This window comes from Rhincodon typus, chromosome 42, assembly GCF_021869965.1.
Source record: "Rhincodon typus isolate 14 chromosome 42, sRhiTyp1.1, whole genome shotgun sequence".
Lineage (NCBI taxonomy): Eukaryota > Metazoa > Chordata > Chondrichthyes > Orectolobiformes > Rhincodontidae > Rhincodon > Rhincodon typus.
In genome coordinates, this window is record NC_063373.1 from 5,952,214 (window position 1) to 5,953,159 (window position 946).

At 49.6% G+C, this 946-nt stretch overlaps 1 protein-coding gene across 1 annotated transcript in view; it reads right to left on the reverse strand.

Moving 5' to 3' along the window:
* Positions 1–10, reverse strand: part of LOC125487501 — a 39,711-nt gene extending 39,701 nt beyond the window's left edge. The window contains exon 1 of the mRNA XM_048619104.1: positions 5–10. Within this exon, the coding sequence (XP_048475061.1) occupies positions 5–10 (6 nt within the window). The remainder of the gene's footprint in view (positions 1–4) is intronic.
* Positions 11–946: the final 936 nt, after the last annotated feature.

The following is a 946-nucleotide window of genomic DNA, read 5'->3' on the forward strand; positions in this document are numbered from 1 at the left end:
GCGCGACCATGGGGGGGGGGGTGCGTGAAAAGCTATCGGGGCAGTGTGTGTGAGAAAGGCTATCGGGGCGGTGTTGGGGGGGTGTGTAAAGTTATTGGATAGTCAAGAGGGAACTTATCCCTTTGGTAGAGGGTGACCAGGGTTGGTGGGGATGTATAGATTTACGGTAAGGGAGCCGGTGAGGAGAAACGATCTCACCCAGAGGGTTACGGGGGAATCTGGAACTCAGTGCCTGTAAGGGTGGACGAGGCAGAAACCATCGTAAGATTGAAGACTGATTTGGATGTGCACTTGCGATGCCAAGGCTATGGGCCAAGTGCTGAGAAATGGGGTTAGACGAGTCAGGTGGTTATTTTTGAATGGGCCAAAGGGTGTTGCCCTGTGCTACAGACTTTCTGACGCTCGCCTCCACAAAAGAAGGATAATGGAAAAATAACATGTAAATCTGGGACTGATACAAAGCCCTGGTGACTGCCAAACTGCTCATGATCGTCAGGAAACTTTGGTCTTCCTGTTTGTAAACGGAGCTACACTTGATTCATTCTTGGAGGCTGGTCTTATAAAGAAAGTTTGGGTGGCATAGGGCCTGTACCCATTGGTGTTTATAAAACTGAGAGGGGCTCTTATTGGAACATTGGAATTAGGTTTATGGTCGCATGTATTCACGTGAGTGCTGTGAAAAGTTTACAAGTTGCCACGCCACGGCACCATGGTAGGTACCCAGGCACAGATTCCTAAGTACAAATTCTTAACGGAGAAAGAATTAGGAAGGTTTAAAAAAAAAAGTCCAGCGATAAATTAGAAATATGGAGAAGTAAGAGTTCAGAGCAACTGTCAGGCCTTGTCAGCCTTCACCCCCAGGCCAGGGGTATGGGTCAGCACCCAAGGCCCAGGGATGGGTACGGGTCAGCACCCTAGACAGGGTGGGCGGGGGAGAGGTTGTGTG